Here is a 23,543-nt window from a genome sequence, read left to right on the forward strand (position 1 = left end):
CTAGTTAATTAAACCAAATAGCTTCAATCTGCATAATTTGTGCAGTGTGTGTGCGAAGAGGGTTTGGGGAAGCCAGGGCAAGGAAGAAGGATATAGTGCCCAACTGGGATAGTTTTTATATTTTTGTTTTCCTAAAAAAATATAGATTATATTGCTATAGATAATGATACATAGAGAGAGCAAGGGCTCCATAATTTTTTTTCCGGTGTGCAAACGAACGTTCCCAGACAAATATAATCTGACTGAAATGGGTGATCTCAGAATCGAAAAAGGTGATTAAAAACAAATTCAGTATGACAGCATAGACTTTTTCTTTTTTTTAAGTGTTCGAAGTGCTAAAATTTGCAAGAAAAACAGGCACTAATTTCATTGTCATCATCATGATCTGGTAGGAGTTATTGTCCAAGAGAAGCTCAGCCACAAGGGAGGGAGGAAAGGAAATGGAGAAGGGACTGTGCTCAGGGATCTGTGGCATTGATGATAGTTTTATCAGGAGGCGCCCATCCTCTGTACCAGCTGCAGTATCCTTCCTTCTGTCGGATGCAGGCATAGTGCTTTGCTTGGGACCCTGAATGGCCGATATTGGAGAGCATGTCTGTCCAAAGACACTCGTTCTTGGAGGTCACGAAGCAGGGCAGGTAGTAGCAGGGCTTAATCTGCAATTATAATCAGCAAGTGCAAAGGGGGTAAATGAAAGGCACGTTTTATAGGACTTTGGTTTTAAATCAGAAACTGGTGTGTTTGAAATTTTTTAAGCACTAAGGTGCTAACTAAAAAATTAAGCCCTAATCTTGCAAACACCTAAACGTGTTCTTAACTTGCCCACACAAGCAGTGCCACTAATGTCAATGGCACTGTTCGTGTGCTTAGAGCAATGGTGCGCAAACGTTTCCAGTCACGCCCACCTTACCATTCCTTGATTTGTCACTCCCCATCCCCCACCAGGACTTGTAATCCACAGGTTCCCAAACTTTTGATTGCTGAGCCCCACTTCAGAGATTCATGTCCCATGCCCACACTCCTCTTTTTAGCAGGCTTATGGGGAAGAAGAATCCTGTACCCATGGGGGCCAAGGGTGGGGGGCACTAGCCATGTGGCAGTTGAGGAAACCTTCCGTTCCCTGCAGCAGTCAGGTAGTTTTTGGCTGCTGGGACCCAGCTCCCTGCCTGTGCAGGGCAGCACTGAAGTGCCAGGGTCAGGACTGGAGTGGACAGATGGCTGGACAGGGTCCCCTGCTGACTCCAGCCCTTGAGTGCGGCCCTGTCTGCGGTTTCCTTGCGCAGGCTGTGTCTGGCCAGGCAAGTGGATGGGGCTGTGTGCCCTGGAGTTGCGCTGAAGGGCCAGGGTCAGGATGGGGCTCTCTCTGGCAGGTGGGTCAGTACTCCCGGAGTATAGCCTTTCGTTCCCCACTCGCAGAGTCTCTGCTAATATCCCCAGCAGAGGAGCATAACTGCTGGGTTGTGACTGCTGCAGCAGTGAAGGAGCAAGGCAGGCAGGGAGCCTGGTCCTGGCAGTCTAGACCACCTGCACAGTGCCCTGTCCACTTCCCCCGCTGGACAGAACCCCCTCTTAACTCCAGCCTTTCAGAGTGGCTCCATCAGATCTTTGTGCTCCCCTGATAACCTTATTGCTGTGTTCCAGGTTGGGAGCCTCTGGCTTAGAATCAAGCATGTGCCTAAGTATTTGCAGGATGGGAGCTGAGTGCAAAGTCTTAGGGATAAGTTCTGAACTTTTAACCACTCAAAATGTTTTCAGGGGGAAAAAAGCTCAACACATTTTCCCAGCAGCTCTGCACACAATTTCACTGATCTACAAAATAATGTTTGTGAAATTTTCAGAGATTCTCTCCCACCCTGCCAAATTATACCAAAAAGTTCATAGAAAAGACACAGGCAGAAAACTTTAACTTGTTCATTATGTTGTGAAACCAGTGAGGAGGCAAAATTTGTCTTGTTTTGCCTTTTGTAAAAAAAAAAATCTCTAGCGCTTTGATTCCTTCCCTGATAGCAATAATGCAGGTGAACTATCAGCTGCAATGAACACAGTTCTAGGATTAGGCTTTTAATTGCATCTAACTGGAGGCAATACATACCTTGCAGCCACAACCGAGGTGGTAACGATGATTTAGTCCTTTGCGCTGGGATAGAGTCAGTCGGTCCCATTTCTCATACAAGTTACACAGGCCAGTATAAACCTTTCCTTCATACACACGGCCTGGAAAACACAGAAAGGGACACAAATTAGTTGTTCTCAGTTCAGTCAGTCAGTTTCCTGAGCCTGCTAATGTTCATAATCCCACGTGTATGCTTTTAGTCACAGTTCAGCAATCAGTTTATTTTCTTCTATTAGCTGGGGGGTTAGTGAGTGAAACTATGGCACTTCCACAAGCTGGAATCTTTGTACCAGCTGTCAGAATCCCCAGCAGCATGTCAGAATCCCCAGCACAACCATCACATTCCCCTCTGCAACAGGGCAAGGTGTAAGTGCGCTAGCACCTTGAGAGAAACAGGACTTGGCATGTGCTCTGTCCCAATTCCCCTTGCATCCTCATCTTAACAACTCACTTGATCCAAACAGGCTTTTCTATTTCTAGCTCAGCAGACCGGTGCCTTGCTGTTTCTAATCTCACTGGCCTGTACTGTAGTGGGCACACCAGCTCAGTTATGCATTAATAACCACTTATTGTCACAAAAAATGCTCAACACTGGCTACGTGGTTTGTAAACTGGAGAGATTTAAGGGGAGGGGGGAAAAGTAGAGGAATGTGTTACTGATGGAGAGACAATCCCCGGAGACTGGAATGCTACTGACAGATTGTCACTGCAGTCTACGTTTTATGTGATATTTCAGCACAGGGAAGCAGACATGCACTGTCTTTAAGAACCTGCTTATAGAGCTGACCTACCTGCCCCCATTCCGTGTGAGTGTTTGGCAAGTACAGATACAGACAAAAAAGGTCCTGATCATGAGAGACCCCAGTAGTCCCTTACCTGTAATCAGATACTGGTACTTATTGACCTCTAGCTTGACCCCACAAAGACTCTCTGAGGCTTCTGTGTAGATATATTGAACTTGTGGCATCTTGTCAAAGCCCCTGTACATCTGAAGGAATAAATAAAGACGTGTTAGTCTCTAAGGAGGACTGTTTTTCAGCATGCTGCTGGAATTTGCTTTGGGTCCCTTAATGGTATCAGCAGGCTGTGATTCTGGGCAGTGAACTGTAGTACTCTTGAAAGTGAGGAACAGATGCTACTAGCTGGACTCTGGCATACTGTAGGTAATGTGATTTGCAAGCCTCCCCCCACAAGTCGGCCAATACATTAGCATCTTCACCTACAACAATCCATTACTATCCAGCACTAGCACACCACCTTTCCCACTTCACCTCACTTCTGATTAGAAGTGGCCACATCTCCTGGGCTTCCAAGGTTCACAAACGTCCCAAGCTATTTCTGGGGGAAGCTGCGCAATTAGTCTGAGTTTATGAATCTGGTTTCCTGTAATTTAAACCATTTCTCTCTCCCCAAGGGAGATTTTTTTTTTTAAATAAATAAGGCCCAAATTTTCCAGACTCCATTATTTTGGAGGTTTCGGTTTGGGTGCCCAATTTGAAGCACCTGCCACAAGGGCTGATTTTTGGATATGTTAAGCACTCACAGCTGCCCATGACTTCAGCTGGGGCTCAGTATTTCTCTAGCTAAAGAAACTATGCTATGTATTAAAAAAACAGCCCTCTCCCCAAACTAGTACAAATGGGTTCCATATTGGTGGTAATAGCATCTAGGTTCTTTATTGTTCCTGTAGAATTTCTCTACCATCTGCTCTGCTCCCTGCCCCCACATCCTCTCTTAAGTGGAAGCCCAGTTATGTTCAAGTTTGATAGAACTTTTGAACCTACAAATGTTCAAGTGGATTTAAAATTAGGCAGAAATTAATTTGACCTTCCCCAGTCTGGATCAGCAGCATTCCTGAAAGCAAACTACCTATCATGCTGAAGCGTGTGGGGTCATGTGGATTAAATAACCCCTAAGAATGAAGATTTTAGATAGATAGATAGATAAGATTAGATTTGGAAATTTCAATGACCATTTTCTGGAAAATGTCAACAACAAAAAGAATTTGGCTAAATTTTCATGATTCTTTTCTGCTGGGTTTTTTTTTTGACCGGCTGTACAGGTGGCCAAAATTTAGACAGAAACACAGGAGGATGAGGGGAATCACAATTTCATGAGGTTTCTCCACCTAACTACCCAAGCCCACAAAACTCACTTGAGATCAAATCCTCATTGGAACTTACGTTCACAAGAAGTAGATGCTCAATGCATTGAACCTCACTGTCTCCTATAGATCTGCCACTATCCTTTTCCCCCTATCTTTCTACTGCATCATCATTAAGACATCAGTTTTGCTAGCTTGAAGTTTCTCTCCCTCTTTTATAACTGGAAATATCTAAGCAAAACAAACCCCAAAAGCGATGAATTCTTGTCATTGTGTCAACTGGGAAGTGTCCTGCACACCTTCTCCCGTGCTGCACCCTATTACTGGAACTCCCTATTATCCCAGTGTCCATGTCTACATTCATTTTTCATTCACATATCTCCTTAACTAAGTTCTTTCTTAAAACTCACCAAATGCCACCTTTCCTTCATTAAGGTCCTAAACCAGAGCCCATTGACTTCAACAGACTTTGGCCCAGGCCCGACCACTGCTGCCACACTCCCATTTAAAAATACATTTTAAAAAGTCTTGCTGTGCTCTGAGATAAAACCATCTCCTGCGTCATCCAGTGACTTTTCTATTTGTCTTATCTCTCCATATTTATATTGCACCTATCACTGCAGTGATCTAGCAGTACTTTACTGTGTAACAGCAATATTATATAAAGCAAAATTCATTCCAAAGAGCTTGTATTCTCCAGTCTTGCTTCTAATTATGCCTGGCAACTATGCGAGGAAAGGATTTTTTTAAAGTTAATCGTTCCATACCAGTAGAAGTGCAAGCATCATGCTTGGAATATGCAAGTGTATACTTAACTGAGCATAAGCCTCACATTAAATAGTTGATCCTTGCATGCTTTGCCTCATCCATGTGTTGTTATCCTTGCAATTTTGTTGGTCTCCAGGGGATATACTTAGATTTCCTGATTTATGCTGTATGTCTGTAGATGGTCCAGTGGTTACAGCACTAACCTAGGACTTGGGAAAGCTGGGTTTAATTGCATGCTCCTCCACAGACTTTCTGTGACTTTGCACAAGTCACTTGGTCTCCCTGTGCCTCACATCCTCATCTGTAAAATGGGGATAACATCTCTACCTTACAGGGGTGCTATGAAAATAAATTAAAGACTGTGAGGCGCTCAGATACTACAGTAATGGGGGCCACACCTTAGATGGTATAAATGATAACAACAGGGATTGTATCCTTTTGGATAACATCAAGCACATCATAGGTGTTTAACAGGTAACGAGTGATACTGCACTACCAGATGAGGCTCAGGTTCAATTCCTGAGTGCGTTCTCTTGTTCAATAAATCAACAGGGTTGGAAGCGCTGCAAAAGGCAGCATGCTTAGTCCCTGGAGAAGTACTTCACCTCACATTGCAGTGACTCCTCCAGCTGATTCTAGGAGCTATACTGATGGGCTCTAGAGAGAGTCCCATCCAATCCCCTTCAAATGAAGGACAGTCACTGTGACATGGAGACTTTGGGAAGGGAGTGTAAACCTGTGAGAAAATATGGGAAAGGGAAGTTTTCTACAGAGGACTCTTTCCCTAATAATAAATAAATCCCAAACATTGTTTCTGGCTACATAAAATACCCTGCAAGTGTGATTAGATTAGTAGAAGAAAGTCAGCCATAAGCCAGCCTCTCTCTTAACTGCTACCCTCAGAGTCATCCTGTCACCACAGCTGTGTATTTTAGGAAATCTAATGACAGGGAGCAAAGTATTAACGAGCATTGCATGGCAGTGCCTGCTACTGCTGCACAAGTTCCGGTTGTGTCAGCATTCCCATTAAAGAACCCCATTCTTGGGGATTAGGTGGAACTCTACCACAGAAAAGCATATGCAAATCATCTGGTTCCTCTTATTTCATGATGAATTTAGTACTGTGATGTCCTGTGACAGGATTATTTTCCCCTGTGAACTTTAACAGAGGGCAAATTAGACACCAACTCTTTCTTCTTGTGATTACCACTGTTTCACCCCTTCACCTCACATTAAAGGTGAGCTGCAAGCTAAAGAAACAAGCCATTTTCTTTAGGCAACACTTTAGGTCAATGCTCCTGCTTAGCCAGCCTACAATGGGATTGAGCAAACATGCAGAGTACTAAAATCTGATCTATATTTCCGTTTCAGGTCCCTGAAGTCGTTCTGGATAGTTCCTAGAATGCATTGTGATATCACAGCTTACAGTACCAAGAAGTTACACTGGTGCATAGAGCCAAGTCCCATCAGCTCAGTGAAGATTTTTGGCATGCAGTTTTGAAAGATGTTTGAAGTATTTTAGATCCCAACAGGGAATAAAATAATTACAAGATTTTCAAAAGTACAAACCTCTGTGCTAAAAAACCTTCCACTGTCCTGCATCTATGGGCTGGCCCTATGCTCTCCATCCAGGTCCCTTGGGAGTCTAGTTGTAATATCACATGATGAATTGTGGGCCATCACAGAAGTGTGGGAGCTGGCCCAAATGAATTCAGGGGACCAAAAAAGAAATACAAAAATGGATTATTACTTAACGTGTTCAATGCCACTCTCAGCCTAGTTAGCCAGACAATTCAGCACATGCTGCTGAAGTAAATGGCGTTTGTTTTTTATTTGCAGGTGCAGAGGGCTTAAAGGTGGCCAACAAACACTGACATGGTAGTTTTATCATCCATGCTGTTTACAGGCAGCTGTGCAAAGTCAGATGCCTACTTAGCTTTTCTTTCTAGCAGGAGTACAGTAGGACTTCATGGGGTGAGAGCAGGAAAGATGTACTACATCAGCTTCTGCTCCCCCACAGCATCAGCTGAATACCTTTCTACTGAGCACCCTAAGTGCAGGAGACAGACACTGGGGTTTAAAAGAAGATCCTCAGATTGTTTATTGAAAGTTATGTCTGCAGGATGTTCCAGTTAAGCTGAATAGTTTGATTGCTACAGGTTCCTTCCTGTCCAAGGTCAGGTTAAAACATGTGACACAATGCATCACCCCCACAGTACAGCACACTGTGCCAATAGACCCACACTGGCCAACACATGCAATCACTTGTTGAAAATAAAACCTCACAGGCTTTTCTTGGGGACATGGTTTCCTAACAAAATATTTTGGATCAACTTCTGCAAAGACAATTGTCCTCTTGCAGTCTTGGCATAGATACACGTGGATTAGTGCGATATCTGCTGTAAAGACCCCCGCCCCCATATAGCAGCACAATCTAATGCAAACAGAACAGGAAAACCTCCTACAGTTTGGTTTCCCAAATTGAAAGGCTTTGGACCACCAGCTGGGTGACTTTTCACAATAGAGTCAAATGTGGGAAACGCAAAGCCAGACAAGGTGCGAGAATTGAGTGGGGATCTTTTCCCACTCAATTCTCTCACCTTGTCTAGGTTTGAATTTCCTATGTCTGCAGGCAAACTTATGACTAATATCAGGGAGCCTGCTAGAGTCTACTTCAAGATGACTGCCCTAAATCCCAGTCAGAATCACATATCACTGTCACAGAGGACATTGTCATGAGGAGCCCTTTGCTGACAGTGTGGTAGAACCTGTGTTATTCCAGACACAGGGAGTTCTCTCCTCTCTTTGACAGTGGACTAGACTCATGGAAACCTCTGCTTGTCTTGAACTAGTGTCAGCTACATTATTCCCAGATTGGAATGCCTTCCCCCTCTGACAGCAGGACAGACACTGCTGTTGCCAAATTGAGGGACTCCTCAGACTCCCTTGTTGCTAAACCAAGGGAGTCTCAAGCACTTGAAGGCTGTCATGAAACTGCCAAGCCATATTTGTTTCCCCTCTCCCTCTGGCAATAGTTTTGAATCGCTGTTGGGGATGTTGGCGAGTACCATCTGACCCTCTCCATATCAGACATGGGACAAAGAGTGCTGTGGTGACCTTGCTATCAGTAGTTGGTAGAAACAGCAGAAGTTAACTGCCCTTACCATGTCTGGTGGGGAAGTTATTGTTCACTTACTCTATGATTCCAAGATCAGGCGCTTAATACCTGAAATCTGTCTGTGTGCCTGAAGACGGAGAGTGCAGTGAAGGACTAGAATAGCAGGAGATGCTCCTGGGGAGGAGAATGAGGGTCGTGGGCTGCAGCATGCAGATGCTGAATAGCGCTGGCGGTGAGGTACACAGGTAGAGTTGGGGGGCGGCAAAGCAGGACTGGCACAGCACAGAGTGCTGCTGGTGAGGACTGAGGTGATTGCCAAAGGGAGGGGTGTGGTTGCACTGTCTCGCTCTAGCCAATGTTATCAGTCATTTCCTTTCATGCGCACAAAATTCAGACATTTTTCAAAGCAAAGCTTAAGCAAATACATAATCCCAGCACTTCACACCCTCTTACGTGAAGTGCAAAAATTCCACTCCAGGGAAAAAGCCCTGCTAAGGCTGACTTTGGCAACATGTGAGGCTTTGTGATGGCTTATGAAACAGGCTTTATGTCTCCTCCTTGCAGCTTTGTTGCTTAGCTATAAACTGCCTTATAAAGAGAGTTACTGTTACAAGGCAGGCACATTTTCCTGAACCTTTACTTTGTCTAATATGTTTCAGATTTCTGCAACAGCTGCCAAGGCCTTTTCGTTCTTTTTCTTTTATAAAAGACATAAACCAGTCTTATGACTGGAACGCTTGAGCCAAGAAAAACAAACTAGGGCTGATTTTTTAACATTACATAACAAGGGGTCAGCTGGCCAAAAAAAAAAAAGGCCAAAGCAACAGGTTAAGTTAAATCTGTCTTGGCTATAAGTAGGACTGCAGGTTCATCATGGTGCAGAAAAGGTTATGGGTACCATTTTCTGTTTATCCGTGACTTCCTGCAGTGAGGCTCTAGGTGAGTCACCTTCTTGGTGCAGAGGGAAGGCTCTAGGGGGTGAGTCTGCTTCTCACTTGCCCCACAGTGCTGGCTCCTGTGTCCCATGGGGCTAAGCCCATGAGGGCCATGGGCTGCAGCATGCAGATGCTGAATAGGGCTGGCGGTGAGGTACACAGGTAGAGCTGGGGGGTGGCAAAGCAGGACTGCTTTGGGTGTTACAACCTGGCATCTGGAGTCACAGCACCACTTACTCAAATGTGACCCAGTCACCCATCCCTCCCCAAATTGTGGCAGAGGGGCAGCAGGGCCCAACCTGAGGGAGTGGTGCTTTGGCCCCATGCACTAGGTCACGGCACCTGCACTGGGGAGCTGGTGGTCCCGCCTTGGGGTACACACAAGCTGCCTGTGGCAAGTGCGGGGTGGGCTCACTCTTTAGGGCCCTGCTCTCCTCCTAAAGCCTTATGGTCTGGGTGCCGGGTCAGAGGCTGTTGCTGTAAGTAGTCTGTGGCCCCTCCTTTGTCAAGTCATTTTTTAATTAAAAAAATCAATCCATCCCAGAGCAGTCACTAAACCTATGGGTTTGACTAAAATTTCCTGTGAGTCTTGATAAACGCTGTGACAAATCTGCAACCCTAGTTATATGGCTTGGCGCAGGGGGAAGTGTGGGTGGACAGGCTAGAACTGGAAACCTTGGGACTGGTAATGAAATGTACCTCTCGTCACCTATAAGTCACCCATTTAAATCTAGCCCAGGCTGAAAGTGTCTGAAAGCTACTCTCCCTAAGGTGCTGAGTGGTCTTTGTGAAGCATGTTTGCTTTCTCAGTCTGGCTCATACTGGACAAATATCCACATAACTGCCACCATTCTAACTGACACGCTTGTTGGCGGTCTCAGCAGAGAAGCCAAGCCAAGATGAGGCTGAATAACCTATCCCCAGATACGTAGTCCCACTAGAACAGAGCTGAAGTTTATTGGTAGTGCCACATAGAGAAGCCTGCACTTCTGCTGCCTACACTGTATCTGCTGGGGATAAACAGGACTTCAGTATCCAGAGCTGTCACTCTGGCATCTTTCACCACCAGAAGTGTTAAGAATAAAGGGAAATCCTAACTACTCAGCATTCTGTGGTAGGCATGGCCTACTGCCTCTCTCTCTCAATCTCTGAGGGTGTGATTCTGTAAATTGTTGACCACCCTCTACTCCCATTAATCACGATGGATGTTGAAGGTGCTCAGTAACTAGCAGGACTGGATCCTAAAAGCGACAAGTGTTAGTGATCAGCAAGTAAGTAGAATTGCCTTGGAAGCTAATCCTAGCATGAGGTGCCTACACACACACCTTCATCTGCTTGACGGTGTATCGCATCGTTCCAAAAGGTCCATCTTTCATGAGCTTCTTCCCCACCACTTTGGCTCGAATGACTGTAATGAGAGAAGAAAAACAAGACACAGTAAACAACATGGGTATTGGGACAATAACATTTCAGGGACTCTAATCCAGATGTTAGATTAGACACTTCAATTCAGCAAAGCCACATGGGTGGATGATACTGTAAAATAAAAATAAGATAAATCCCAGGACAAATAAACTCCAGATTTATTCTGTATCCGATGCACAATTACTTGCTTTCCCCCGGCACATATGCACGTTAAGAAATGTCTTTTTGATTCACAGGGGTTCAGCTGAGTTACCAAAGGCCACTGGGTGCCTTCTGACTATTAATGAAATACTTTCCTTCCAAAGAAAGGATCCAGACCCCTGTTATGAGACGTGGAACTGCGGAGTTAAACTGAGCCTGGTGCCTATGCCACTGGCAAGAACCTGGTGCAGAAATTCTACCACAAGAGGTTTCAGCTGCACAAAGTAGCCATAACTACTCCTCTGCTACTGTGTAGGGACCAGCATCGCCTAGAAAGTGGGTGCACGGGCCAGGGAGGGGGCCATGACCAGGGAATGTGTTGATTTGGCACATCCCCTCAGCAGCCTTCACTGGTGGGGTTTATATTGAGGCCCGGCTGCAAACAAAAGAGAGCAGTCCTCCTTTGGGATGAATACCCACTCAAGGGGTAGTTTAGAGCTGCTAGCACTCATAAATCTGGCCCAATAATTATATCCTGTCCAATTCAAATAGTTTGCTGATGAGGGCCTCTCACAAAATAAACTTGGATATTAAAGTGCTTTGGCTACTCGCAAGAAATCCTAGCTATATATGCTCAGCCCCTAAGGTCAGTCACTCAGGGGACCATATTTTGTGGTGTCCACAATGGTGGTATCATTTAGTGAGGGAAAATCATCCCCATGCAGAGGGCAAGAACAAAGCCTACATACGCTGTAAAGTTCACTTAAATCCTCAAAATAGGGCTGAAGTCGGACCTAAGGGCTGACCTCTTTGAAGTCGGACCTCTTTGCATTGACCCACCGGAGTGAATTTCACTCTGAATGTCTCAAGGAGCAGAAGGGCATTCAGCAAATAACTGTCCATTTTTTCAAATTAATTTATTTCTGGTCCTTAATACTGCTCTTGGAGCTTCCAGTCACTTTGAAGCCACAGCACATAGATCTGTGATATCAAATATACCAGGGACTCCACTGGAGCTGTAATAAACTGGGCACTCCGGGGTCACCCTGTTTTTATTATGTATTAAAAATAACATTAATCTGCACCCCCAGGGGTATCTCCATCACTCCAGTGAAGTTCCTTTTGTTTGGAATATCTCAGAGCAATGCATACTGGGTATCCATAGTGATTGAGAGCAACCTCAGGACCTTGAAATCAGTTTTGTAAGTTTTCAAATTAGTTTACTGTCAATTATTAGCAGAACATCCTCCTGCTCTTTGATATTTGGGGCATTCAGCAAATAACTACCATTATCTTTTTTAGGAAAAAGTTTGCAGGTCACCTTCAAGTTTTGGCAAGACACCAAAGATTAGAGAGCAAGAGAAAGGCCAGAAGGAATTATTCAGCTAACGCTCACTGCCCTAGAACAATTGTATCATGTCATCCAAGCTGCAGAAGTGGTTTAATCTTTACCATGGCAGAAAAAAAATGAGCTGCCGGGTCCTGGGAAGGCTAAAGATTATCACTTGTCTTCTCCACTCCCCAAAGAGACCATTGAGTTTTTTAAAAACTGACCACAATCCATAATATTTTCAGTACTAAAATGAGATCTGAATAAACCCTACGAAAAAGTCTTATTTTTAGTATATTAGGCCTTTCATTATGAAGAACCATTCAAACTACTTCAGCAATACCTAAATAATCCAAAAGACACTACATTATCATCAAGGCAGTGGTATAGTGAAGTATTTTCTGAAATAGGTTTTGGGTTTTTGTTATTCTATAGTATTTGGGCAAAAAAGACATTGGACCACATCTGCAGCTACTGTGTTTCAGCATAAATCCATTGAAGACAAGCTGAAGAGCTGGCCCAACAATGTTGTCAACTTCTGATATTCCAGCAACCAAAAAGGACTGTATATATAGTCCATTTCCTTTGACCTTGCTAAAGTTCTGATATTGACTCCTTGGACTGGGAGAAGGGTTTACTTCTTTCAGAGAAATTCGGTACAAACTTTATCTACTGGTAAATGAATGCACGCCATGGGAAATGCTTCATTTAAACAGGGAAATTGTTACTGTGCTAAAAGGAAAAATCCTGCTGACCAACCTGGTGATTTAAAGGCCTGATAAGTTTTGAGTGATGGAGGAATTTCAATGGAATTTTGAAAAGCAAGCTGTTTTATGACACATCCTAACAGCTTCTAGATCTATTAAGTTTTTAAGTAAGATGTTTTAAAGAAGAACAGGCTCCCAGTTGTTAGCAATATTTCCTCTTTTTAAAAAAAAAAAAAATTCTTTTGTATTACGGTAACACGTAGAAACAGCAATCAGAATCAAGGCCCCATTGTGCTAGGTGCTTCATGAACATAGAACAAAAGATGGCCCTGCCTGGAAGAGCGTACAGTCTAATTCAGATAAGTCGTAACAAGTTGGTATAATAACCAACAAGAAGGAATGGGGAAGTGATGCAATAAAAAGATCAGGTGTTTACTGTATAGGCCAATGAACAGAGCAAACAGAAGTCCCTACTAGCCATCTACCTAGCTATTATCAGTTGGCAGTTCCCCTTAGGCCTCAGGACAGAAGTATTTGGAAGAGGAACATGAAGGAAGAGAAGGTATTGGCTTTATGGACTAGTTCACAGAGGGTGTTCTGTGCAGAAGATATGGAATGGAGGAAAGCTTGTGGATTTTATTTCTATTATGGCAGTACCTAAGAACCCCCAGTCAAGTATCAGGGCCTCATTATGCCAGGGATTCTACAGGTGACAAAGAAGAGAACCCCTCTGCGGAAAAGACAACAGATGGATGAGAAAAACAGGGAAAAGGAGGGTTAGGACAATAAAAGAAACAAGGTATCTCATAGGAGAAATGGGAAAACAAGTGATGGAGACTGGTAGAAGCATAGTGGCGGGGAGGGGGACGACAAAACATACAACTCCCTTTTCTGCAGGGAGAACCACGTTTTCGGGGCTTTAAAGGTAAGCACTAGAAACTTGTAATGGAATGCACTGGACAAAGAGAAGCCTGTGGATGGAGTCAGAAAATGGGGTCATAGGATCATAACAACAAGCCAGGCAGATGGATGATTTAGGAAGCAACATTCTGAATGGGCCTGAGAGGAGTGTCAAGAAGACCAGGACTCTGGTGAGAGCTATTTCATATAGAGCATGAGACAGAGTAGAGGGGACCAAGGATGGAGTTGGAGGCAGTGGCTGTAGATCGCACATATAATGAGTTTAAAGGGAGAAGGAAGATGGGACAGTAGTTGCCGAGAGTCAAAGGTATGGGCTTTGTTTTATTTTTAGGATTGGGGAATCCACAGAGCTCTTTAGGTTTATGACTAAATTTCCCTTCAAAAGTCCAGGAGGCAGAGTGGTGAAAACTCGTCCAAAAACATCACCTGTTCAATGTCTGACTTTGGATTCAAAGTCTTTCCCCATCAGTTAAAGCAGGATCTGGCTTGGTCTTTGCCAGTTACGAACTGCCCCCACCCAAAAGAGCTAAGCAAAAGAGCATTGTCCTAACAAACCAAATGAAAAATGCAGTAATTTCCCAGTACAGACACTAGACCCTGGGGGGGCCAAATTCTGCACTGGGTTTGAGCCCCGTGCAATCCCATTGATTTTAATGAGGTTGTCTGGGGCATTAGTCGGTGCAAAATTTGGCCACGGTCTTCAAAGAGTTTCTCTTTGAGATCGTGCATGTGTGCATGCAGACAGTGTAAATCTAAAGGCGTGGCCTCGTGTTTACAAGTGTTGTGCTCTTTGTCTCTTGCGTGATGTCAGGGTTGCCCTCCAATATTGGAAACAGGATGAAAGTCAAAGAAAAAGAGGTCAATTTATCTGACAGATGAACACAAATAGTCTTTTCCTGTATCCCACCCAAAAGAGGTTTGAGGGCTTCTCTCTCTCCTCTATTTCAAATAACTTTTTGTTGATATCAGGGCTACTACAGCCAGTCTTTTCAAATACATTCTATAGAAGATAAGAAGGTTCCACTAGTACCAATTCAAAATACCAGTGACAACTTATTTGTGAACTCTTTTGCAAAGGTGTTTTTATTTTCTTGTATTGCCAAAAATAGATGAACTCACAGCCAAAAAAAACAAAAACAAAAAAAGTTCAGCAAAATACTAGTTCATACTTAGATCTGACTCTCTTGAAAGTGTTACAGATTTGGTGAAGAATACCCTTGAGGATTTTAAATATCTTTAAAGAGTTGGGTTGTTCTCCAACTTCCTCCATTTTTAATGTGAACCCCTAAAAATGAGAATGAGAACTTCTTGGGCATCAGAAGTTAACTAGAATAAGCACAATTCCTGCAGGGTTATGTGAATTCCATCAGGTATCATTGATGGAGCTAGCATACAATGAAGGAAGTAAACAGGAGAGGGCCATGTTGAATTCTGCTGCATATTAAGATATTGTGAATAGGGAGAAGAAATCAGTGTTTGCTAATAAAGGATAAAGATAGTAGTGAAACCTCACATTACTGAAGGGACCTGGAACACAATGAAAAGGCAGGGGGAGGAAGGTTAAACGCTATTTAAGCTCCAAATCAAGAACATGTTTATACTTAGGTGACAGACAAATTCAGGTTCTGACAAAATAGATGAAAATCAGTTCTTTCTTCCCAAACCTCAGTTTCCTTAGCAACATTTTATCTTGAAGCACTTAACGTAGTGCAAAGACTTCATAAAAAAAAGGCTGGCTTTGATTTCGGCACTAGTCAACAAATTTACCAAAGAATCAGAGAATCCAGAACTAGGGTCTTTCTAAGTAAAAGTATGTCTCCCCTTACAGCTGGGATGTGTAATTCTCACCTTGGGTAGATGTATGCACACACTTCTGCTCAAGCTAGCATGCTAAAAACAGCAGTGTGGTTGCAGTGGTATGGGCTAGATGCCAGAGTCCATGCCCACCTGACCCCTGGGAACGTACTTGGTCGGCTAGCTCAAACGACTGCCCATCCTGCTGTGGCCACATTGCTATTTTTAGGTGACAGCTCAAGCACCGCTAGAGTGTGTATGTCTATTCTAGCTGGGAATGATCCCTCCTAGCTGCTATGTAGATGTACCATAAGCGAAAGAGGGTCCCACTTTCAATTAATGCAATAGTGATGAACAGACAGAGTGATTCACTAGCTTGATTAATGGTCCTTTGTGCCTCCCTTCCCTGCTCTTAAGGCTTTTATTCCACAGCGTGGTCAGCCAGCAGTAATTCCAACTAACTCATCTTGATCAAAACCATGAAAAACAAAACACACTAGTCTGGGCTCCAATGAATGGGTAGAGTCCTCCTTACTCTAAGGCAGCCAGCCTCTCTCAAGCAGCAACCCTTATATAGTTTCCTGGTTTTCCGCTGGAGAACCTGATTGGCCTGCAGCCTCAGACTCCATCTCCTTCTCTTCCCCTGAGCACCTGTGCAGGCCAAAGGAAAAGTCACGCTCTTTGCCAGGGACCAGATAATGTTCTGAGTCTACCCCTATCTTCTCTGGTACTAAAATCCTGCTCCCAGTGACCAGACTGCTGTATCTGCTGAGTAAGTGCATGAGGGCTGGAATGGGAGGGAAGCCTCCTACCCAGGCTGCTGAATGGGAGTGGAGCTGCTCTGCAGTTGTGGCTCCAGCCGAATAATCCCATCCGTGTGGATCCTTCAGACCTAGCCTGTCCTGAGACCCTCCCTCAGAGAGCATGCTGCGAGTCTCCCCAGAGTTGGGCTCTGTGCTATGGATTTGGAGCCCTATCCAGCTTCACCAAATCCTGCCCTTTCCCCACACACTGAGCATCTCCACTAGCTTTATTGCCAGAAAACCCCTTCCCACCTGGGTGGAGGGTACAGAATGTGTCCCTTACTGATTCAGGACCTTAAAAATAAACTAAACATTGCCTGTTTTCCCTAATTTTTAAAGTGTTATGCTCTATAAAGCACCTGAAGTTGACAGTATTTCTGCTGCAAATTCAATCCAAGATATCTAAAGAAGCACATTTACTTGTGGAGACTCCTATTTTATCAACCAAATGCATGCTAACCAGCAAAAGGTGCAGTGAGCACTCCCCCTGAACTCTCCCTTTCTCCCTGGAGTCCTATTACAATCCTGCTATTGCCGATGGGAAACTTTATCCCACACAAGTGGTCACCAAAATAGCTGCATATTTTTAAACCACAGATCCTTTGAAATGGGGCCTATAAAAATACTCCGATCCGAGATGAATGTTTCTCAGTACTTTGGGGTTTCAGGTTGGGTCACTTTGTGGGATTTGAGCGGTTGGCAAAGTCTCATGAGTGTTTCACAATTATTTATGTGAAGCTAAATTAGATGGGGATATAAATCTTTGATAAGATAAGCATAGCAGCCACACTGATTCAAAAAGAACCCAATGGACTGACTCTCAAGTCTGATGTTCGTTTCCTTTAAAATGAAGGGGGGGCGGAAGAGAAGTATTTAGTTGTGGTTCTGAACAAATAATTTTTACAAATCCTACTCTCCACTTGGGCTCTGGAGATTTATACAGCATGAATGCCAAAAAAGGACAAGAGCATATTTATATCTTTTTTGCTTTGGTGTATGTGTTTTAAAAAATGAGTACATTTAGTGCTTAGGAAAGCACAGAACTGATAGCAGCATAGCACTATGCAGGCATCCCCCTTGCAGTTTATTATTTATTGTTTGTATTCCCGTAGCATCCACAATGTGGTAGGCACTGCCTAGCCACACATACCCTGCTCCAAACCTTTCCCTTGACTTCAGTAGACACTGGATCAGGCCTTAAGAAAGTGAGCAACATAGGAAGGGCATAAGGGAAGTGAGAGAATCCAGACAGGTTTGGTTTATTTGGTTACATAAATATGCATCCGTTCTAGCCAACCACTCCTTGACCTATCCATTATTAGTTAACCAGTTCCTTGAAGGAGTCACAGAAGCAGTGGGTCTTCAGGTGGGATTTGAGGTAGGAGAGGACAGTGGCCTCACAAGTCAGATCATGAAGGGCAGCATGGAAGACCAGGCACAGGCAGTTGTGAGAGAACTGGACAATTGGTAGATGAAGGCTAGCATCATTTGCAGGGCTGAGGCGGTGATGTGACACAAGAGGACTTGTAATTATTCTATGGTGACATGCATGCACACACCAGCTAAACCACACACATGTGGCATGGAAAAACAAAGGCCTCCACTGCCTTAGCTAAAGTGGAATTTCCATTAGCTGTTAGTAATATTAAGGTCTGTATCCTTTCTTGTAGGCCAGCAACTAGATGGTAACATCGCAAATGTAACATTACATTAATCAGAGGGCAGTGGTGCTTACTATCCAGTGCATTGAAAGCTCTATCAATGTTAATCTGCAGAACTCACTGCCATCTGAGTTCCAGAGTCTTCTCACCAGAGTACTAGTTGTCAAAAATGTGTAGGGTTTTTCCTTTTACATGGGAGAAGACCCTTTTAGGGACAGGGATTAATCCCAAACCCATTGCATTTGTGACCCAGTAATCAAAGACTGATCAAGATAGCAACTCTGAGGCTTTTCATTTCGGTTCCAAGGATTTCATTTATCAGTGTGTCATTTTGCCAATTTTAAGTGGATCTGGTTCAGATGCAAAATCCGCAGTGCATTTAAATAATTGAGGGCATAAGAAGATTTATGTATGCAGTAATGGAAACAGTGGTGACAAGATGTTTTCCAAGTTGCCATGATATATAGATTGCAAAACACCACAATGCCCTGCAATCAGCTGAGTGAGTAGAATGGATTAGAAGCAGAATCTGGCTAGCAATGGAGCAGCCTCTAGGAAGTGCCATGGGACAACAGAGACTGAGCCACAGGCTGGGGATAATGAACTAGGCTCTGAGAGGAAACACACACAATTGTGGACGCATCCATGTGGGATAACCAGGGATGCATGGGGAAGGGGGTGTCTAATTGTTCACAAGCAGTCAAAGCAAAAGATGTGGGATCAGCAATGGGGCAAAGAAATTATACCCCAACAAGATCACTGACTGGATCAGAGCCTAGCCAAGCAAAAATTTATTTGCCTCCAGGAGCAGGATGGACTTGAAGGGGCAGCTTTTACTCATCCTATGTTTATCTTTTCCTGCAACAGAGGCTTTCTACCAAGGGTATTTGTATCTTCCTTTTCTGCCGGCCCTGGTAAGAACGACTTCCTGCTCAGATGTGCGTGTGGGGGGTTGTGAGGAACTGACCAATGGCTGCATCCTGCAGGGCCTAAGCAGTTGAAGTGTCTACAACTCATGGCACACCTCGCATGCTACCAAGAATCTGAGGAGTTTAATGTACAATAGCAGTCACAAGGACCTCTGTGGGTGGGAGTCACTCACGCTGCTTTCTAGGGCTGAGTAAACGCTGATGATCATTCTTAGCCGATCTGTCCTTGCAACAGATTCCCGCTCTATCTCACAGGCTGCATTCTTTCCACACCCCTCAGGCTGATCTGTTAGTAATGACACCAGCAGGGCTGGCTTCCTGCATCATTGAGGAGCACAACTATGGGCCAACTATGACCTTTGGACAAGGTGCTCTTGCCTAGTTTTCTTTAGGCTCTTGGGAGGCTTTGCTAAATTGTCTGAGGGCTATGTGAGAGACAAGTGGGTGGCGTGAGGTGGGGTGGGGTGGGGTATTCCTTTGCAGGATAGAAAAGTAGTAGTAACCTACTATTTCCCCCAAAAAGCCAAAGGTGGGGTTAAATATAGTAAGAGATAGGAAAATAATGTTTACTCTCCCCTTGTTTTTTTTTTTTTGCCTTAATCTGCGTGTACCGGAGTAAGAGCCACCTCCTCATATCATCACTATAATAAGTGAATTAAAACTAGAGGGTTCTTCACAGATTTGTATGTTTGGGGGGAAGGGAGAAGTGGCAGGCATGAGAGAATACTGGAGAAGAAAACTCCTTTTTTATCTATCCCCTCCAACCAAAGCCACTACAGTTCACCAACCCAGCCTTCCTGTTCCCCTGGAACTAGCCCTTGCCAGAAGAGCTGCTACACAGCACCATGAGGTGGGGAGGCAAGGAGAATAAGCACACTTCCTCCACGTTGCTGCCAGGGAATCGGAGACCTAAATGTTGATCTCTTGCCCCTTCGACCCCATGTATCATGAAAAGTGGCTGAAGCACTCAAGAGTGCTGAGCATCTGTCGTCTGAAAAATCTGGCATCTCACGTGCAGCACCTGAAATCACCAGTCATTTCTGAACATATAGGACTTTCTTGTAACGATTAGAATGGACATTGCACCTTCGTTCACTGAGCATGGAGAAGAGATTATATTGTGTAACTAGCTGTCGTGACTCCATCTCTGTTAATGCCATGTCTCCCGTACACCAGTTCAGGTGTTACAGAAGAATAATAGTACAGGAAAGAGGTATGGCATTTGTGTGAGCACTTTATATCTTGTTGTAACCTAAGGTGTGCTCCTGCTGTAGACTTAAGTTAGATGGATGCAGTGCAAGCATTGCAGTTTACGACTTACAGTAGTTTAGCAAACTGGCTGTGTACTAAGGAACTCCAGAGATTAGACCGAGGGTTCTCAAACTGGGAGTCGTAACCTTTTTATGTGAGGGCTCACGAGCTGCAGCCTCCATCCCAAACCCCACTTCACCTTCAGCATTTATAATAGTGTTAAATATTTTTTTAACTGTTTTAATTTATAAGGGGGGGGTTGCACTCAGAGGCTTGCTGTGTGAAAGGGGTCACCAGTACAAAAGTTTGAGAACCGCTGGATTAGACACGTTGACTGTATTAACAGAGGCACTGGACCAGATATTGCTGCCAAACCTACAGACAGAAGAGGGTGGTGCCTGGCTCACTGGGATTCCATCCTCCAGGTTGGAATGAGTGAGATATTTGCCACTCATGTCCTAATGTCATCAGGTGTGGGGCAAAAGTTGCTTCATGCTGACAGAGATCTCTGAGGAGGGCTTGAGTCTGCCCGGGGACAAATGCAGACACCACTCCTGGACACATTCCTCCAGAGCTGGATGGAAAATTTTGACTAAACATGCAAGTTTGATGGGGGAAAGAAAAACAATATAAAAAAAAAAAAAGTCCATCCTGTCCCACACCCCATCCCCGTCTTCCAGCCAGATCTCACACATTCTCTAATGGTCACCACCCTGTGGTTTTAAATCCTAGCCCCATCTGGCATGTGTCAAGCCTGTTTGAGGTAGCTTGAAAGAGAGACAGTCATGCACTGAATCTCCGGGGGGGAGAGGGGGGTAGGGGGCACCCAATTAAATGGCTTCATATGGGGGCCCGCATCTGTTTGCTATCTACTGCAGTTGGCTAGCTCTGGTTCAGATCTCTTACTGCTAAATATTAACCAGGTTTGTCATGTCCTTTTATTCTGCAAATTTCCCCTCTTCTAGAATTCATTTGTTCCAATGGGCTATAATGTCCTGGCTTCCTACAATGAGGAAGAGAATAGGGCAATGCACCTCTTTCCAGAGAGACTATAATAGCTCCAGGCACCATGTGGCTTCAACTAGTTATAAAGTACAACTAGGGGACTGTACCTATTGGGTTCCGGGAAGTGGGCGGGCGTAAGCCCGCCCACTGCTAAAGGATCTCCCCACAGCCTAAGGGGAAGATCCACAGGACCTGGAACTCAAATAATTACGGGGGACAACTAATGTAAAAACAGGGACAGGAGTGTGGTCAAAGGGTCAAAAGAAGAGAACCAGACGGGGACACCGAGCAGAGAACCCCGGACAGCGCCCACTGCTCCTCAAAGGCTTCAAGGGAGCCAGTGGACGCCGCCCAGAGGAACTCTGCCCGGATACGTGAACGGACAGAGGATCGGAAACAGGCCCCGCAGTCACAGGCACCTCCATCGGCCAACCTCCTCTCCCTGGTTTTATAGATGGCCTGTTTAGCCAGTGCCAAGAGGAAGTTGACCAGGAGGTCCCGCGACTTTGTGGGGCCACGGATAGGGAGTGCATAAATGAGAAGGTGAGGGGAAAAGTGTAACCAAAAACGTAACATAATATCGGTGAGGAGCCGGTGTAGGGGCTGCAACCTGGCACACTCTAAGTAAACGTGAGCCAGGGTCTCCCTCACGCCGCAGAAAGGACAGGTGTCCGGGACAGGGGTAAACCGCGCCAAGTACACGCCCCTGCTCACGGCCCCATGAAGGAGCCGCCAGCTGATATCCCCGGCGGGCCTCGGGACCAGAGTGGAATAGAGGCTGGCCCACCGGGGCTTCTCACCCTCGACAGGTGGCAGGAGGTCCCGCCACTTTGTATCGGGGCGGGACACGAGGGTGAGGAAGTGAAGAGTGTGGAGCACAAGCGTGTATAGATGTTTCCTTGGCGCGGTCAGGAAACGAACCGGCTGCAAGTCGTGCAGCCGGCTCACGGAGAAGGGGCGGGGGGGCCGGTTGGGTCCACGGGGCAGGGGCTCAATGAAAAGGTCCGGAGGGCCAGGGGTGGAGGGTGGGCGGGGCGTGCCCTCGTGCAGGATCCGGTCGAGGCAAACCCGAGCAGCGGGTGGCAAAGCGGCCTTCACCTCCTGAAGTATGCACTGGGGAGTACAAGGCCTGGAGAGCCCCATACGCCGAGCGAGCGTCAGGGGATCCAGCCAGTCTCCCCGGTCGTAGTCCAGGAGGTCTCCGACCCTAGTGACTTCTGCCAGGACCAACCTCTGGCGCACCGCGGGGGACTCTGCCACCTGCACACGGAGCTGGGGATTGTGTAGCAGGGGCTCCGCGAGGAGATCTGCCCCCTCGGTGGCCGCCACGGACCTGGTCGCTGAGAACAGTTTCCAGGTCCGGAGGAGGTCCTGGTAGAAGACCGGCAGCCCGGAGAGGTCTCGCGGAAGACCTCTCGGATCGAGATAAAAGAGCTGCCGGTCGTATCGGAGCCCTCGGAAGCGGCGCAGGAAGGCGTGCGCCAATACGCTCCACGCCGGATTACCTGCACCATAAAGGAGCCTCTGCAGGGCCTGGAGGCGGAAGACATGGACCTGAGTGTGGAGGCACTTCAGGCCCTGCCCTCCCTCCTCCAGGGGCAGATGGAGGACCCCTGCAGAGACCCAGTGCAGTCCTGGCCAAAAGAACTCCAGAATCACCCTCCGGAGGTCGGCCAGGAAGCCCGGGGCCGGGACCAGGGTGTTGAGACGGTACCAGAGCATGGACAGGACTAGTTGATTGAGTACCAGTGCCCTCCCGCGAAGGGAGAGGCACCGGAGTAGTCCTGTCCATTTCCGGAGCCGCTCCGTCACCCTGCCCTGTAAACCTTGCCAGTTCTCCGGCGGAGACGGATGCGTGGCAGAAAGGTAAACGCCGAGATAGAGCAGCGGACCCGCGCTCCACCTGATGGCCTGAAGCGCGGGTGGGAGGGAGCTCGCCTGCCACCCGGCCCCTACCACCAGGCCAGAGCTCTTGACCCAGTTGACCCGGGCGGAGGAGGCCGCCGAGTACACCGTTTGGCAAGCCTCCACCCGCACCAAGTCGCCCGGGTCCTGGACCACGAGGAGCACATCGTCGGCATACGCCGACAGGACCAGCCGCAGCTCCGGTTCCCGAAGCACCAACCCCGTCAACCTCTTGCGGAGGAGACAGAGGAAGGGCTCGATCGCCAGAGCGTACAGCTGGCCCGAGAGGGGGCACCCCTGCCGCACTCCCCGCCCGAAGCTGACCGGCTCGGTCAGGGTCCAGTTGAGCCTGACCAGACACTCTGCGGAGGCGTACAGCACCTGGAGAAAACCCACAAACTGGGGTCCGAAGCCTAACGCCTGCAGAGTGCCCAGGAGATACCCGTGGTCCACCCTGTCGAACGCCTTCTCCTGATCCAGGGACAGGAGGGCGAACGACAGACCATCCCTACACCCAAGTTCCAGAAGATCCCGGACCAGGTAGAGGTTATCAAAGATACTACGGCCCGGGACGGTGTAGGTCTGGTCTGGGTGGATCACGTCCTCCAGCACGGACCCCAGCCGCAGCGAGAT

General features: G+C 46.2%; 2 protein-coding genes across 2 annotated transcripts in view; one reads left to right on the forward strand and one right to left on the reverse strand.

Annotated features, from left to right (window-relative positions):
- The window catches only part of SYN3 (synapsin III), a 280,859-nt gene that overhangs the window by 105,469 nt on the left and 151,847 nt on the right, over window positions 1–23,543 (forward strand). The gene's annotated exons all lie outside the window — the stretch shown is intronic.
- The window catches only part of TIMP3 (TIMP metallopeptidase inhibitor 3), a 55,990-nt gene continuing 32,540 nt past the window's right edge, over window positions 94–23,543 (reverse strand). Inside the window, exons 2-5 of the mRNA XM_034777973.1 lie at window positions 10,364–10,446; window positions 2,990–3,101; window positions 2,093–2,214; window positions 94–656 (exon numbers count right to left, since the gene is read on the reverse strand). Of these exons, the coding sequence (XP_034633864.1) occupies window positions 459–656; window positions 2,093–2,214; window positions 2,990–3,101; window positions 10,364–10,446 (515 nt within the window). The 3' untranslated portion in view covers window positions 94–458. The remainder of the gene's footprint in view (window positions 657–2,092; window positions 2,215–2,989; window positions 3,102–10,363; window positions 10,447–23,543) is intronic.

This window comes from Trachemys scripta, chromosome 1, assembly GCF_013100865.1.
Source record: "Trachemys scripta elegans isolate TJP31775 chromosome 1, CAS_Tse_1.0, whole genome shotgun sequence".
In the NCBI taxonomy this organism is placed as follows: Eukaryota; Metazoa; Chordata; order Testudines; family Emydidae; genus Trachemys; species Trachemys scripta.